The sequence below is a fragment of the Crocodylus porosus genome, unplaced genomic scaffold (assembly GCF_001723895.1).
Source record: "Crocodylus porosus isolate Cpor-Errol unplaced genomic scaffold, CroPor_comp1, whole genome shotgun sequence".
NCBI lineage: Eukaryota > Metazoa > Chordata > Crocodylia > Crocodylidae > Crocodylus > Crocodylus porosus.
In genome coordinates this window covers 973591-975408 of record NW_017728897.1, presented here as the reverse complement: position 1 = coordinate 975408, position 1818 = coordinate 973591, and the positions used below count along the sequence as shown (strand labels likewise).

Genomic DNA, 1818 nt, shown 5'->3' with positions numbered 1-1818 from the left:
GGGGTTGGTGGTTTTTTGCCTCTCCTTGGTTTTGGGAAGCAGAAAGTTTTCCATAGGCGATCAACAAGAAAGGTACAAAGCTCCTGGGGTTTTTTGGCCAAACTTCCCAAATGGTGTAAATTTTTTTTTCACCATTGCAATTACTCAGGCATGCTTCATCAATAGATGCAATGTTGGCATGAAGTGCTCTGGTACTTTCAGTGCTACATCAATCACACTTATCTAAAGCTAAAAAACTCCAGTGACGTTGCTCTGGTATGTCTCTGAATATTGCTGTTACTAGTAGAACTGAATCAGAGTGATCAGCTTTTGTCAACTTGTCCATAACTTGGACGAGGGATGCATGTACTATCCCTCAAAAGTAAGCTGTTGGGTATATAAAATAATCTTTGTTTAAACTGTCTTATTGCAGTGATGGACATTACTGATATCATACATGGGAAAGTAGATGATGAAGAAAAGCAGCATTTTATTCCCTTTCAACAGTAAGTACTGGACTTCAGTGTGGCTTTCAGAATGGGAATGTCTATGGATGTCTTGCTATATGTTGGAAAGATTTGTACAAATAGGTTGGTTAATTGTAGTGATCAACCTTTTTTGGATGGTCACATTTCTTAAGTCATTGAAGCCAAAAGTTTGGTGCAAGGTCCTGACTTGTACATTCTTAGGATCATTTCATTGCTGTGGTTTGTGCATCTTAAAACTGAATGATGGGCTAACTCAACCATTAAAGTTGGGAGATGACTTATGGAGTCTTGGGCACTTAGACTAGAGTAGTTAGACTCCGTAACCTGAAATACCAGAGAGAGAGATTTGGCCATTATCCAGTTAAGGTAAATAGGGAGAGTACGGTGCAAGCTAGTGAGTGTGGCTTGTTGAGACTGAAAATAGGACGTGTCATCTGCTCTCCATGGATGTTAAGTTTGGAAATTCCAAAAGCACCTAAGGTCACATAGATGAGTGTGGCTGTAACAGGGCAAGTTCATGCTGGCCTGCCCACCTGTTTCTGTGGGCCCAATCTTTCCTGCCACGGCTTTGTTGTTCTCATATATGGATGGTACATGCAGGAGACTGTCCATTACTGCCCCGATGCCAGGGGGTGCCATCTGTGGCTCCAACCTCCCCTGTACCACAGCCCATGCCTCACAGATGGCATCCAGATTAGTATTACTCCCAGTCTGAGATTGGAGCAAACTGAGTCCAAAGTTGGGCTCCACACACATGCATGCACACACACATACTCATTCATACCACCTCCCCTCTCACAGGAGGCCTCTTCCACTCTGCCCCTCTCTTACTGGGGCCTCTGGCATACTGCCTGTTACCAGGCCACACTCCTCTGCCCTGCTCCTCCTTGAGCGGCCCCCCTTGGGCCATCAGGCTTTGCTACTTGCATACTGGCCTTGCCACACAGTCCTCCAGTTCCCACAAGTTCCCCTTCTCTATGTGGTCCGGCCTTGTGCCAAACCCTGGGTTAATTCTGCCCCAAGCCTCTCACTGGGCACAACTTCTCATGGGGCTGGCCCTTGTACTGTCCTTCAAGTTTACTCTCATTTGACCCTACTCAGCGTGTCCCTTGGGGTGTCCTTCAGGCCTACACACACTTCACCCCTACTCTGGGCAGGGCCTCCCAGTGCTCTCCATACAACCCCCTCTGGGGTCTCCGGGATCTGCATCCCTGCTGGGCTTAGGCACCTCCATGTGGGCATACATGGCCCCCACTACTTCCGCAGCTGCCTCCCAAAGCCCACCTGAAGATGGGGGCTGGCGTTCAGGCGCCTTTCCTCGCCTTTCCCTGGGGAGGTCTCTGGCCTGGCA

General features: G+C 48.1%; 1 protein-coding gene across 1 annotated transcript in view; it reads left to right on the top strand.

Annotated features, from left to right (window-relative positions):
- DOCK5 (dedicator of cytokinesis 5) overlaps positions 1-1818 on the top strand; it is a 127812-nt gene that overhangs the window by 66857 nt on the left and 59137 nt on the right. The window contains exon 11 of the mRNA XM_019556563.1: positions 413-485. Within this exon, the coding sequence (XP_019412108.1) occupies positions 413-485 (73 nt within the window). The remainder of the gene's footprint in view (positions 1-412; positions 486-1818) is intronic.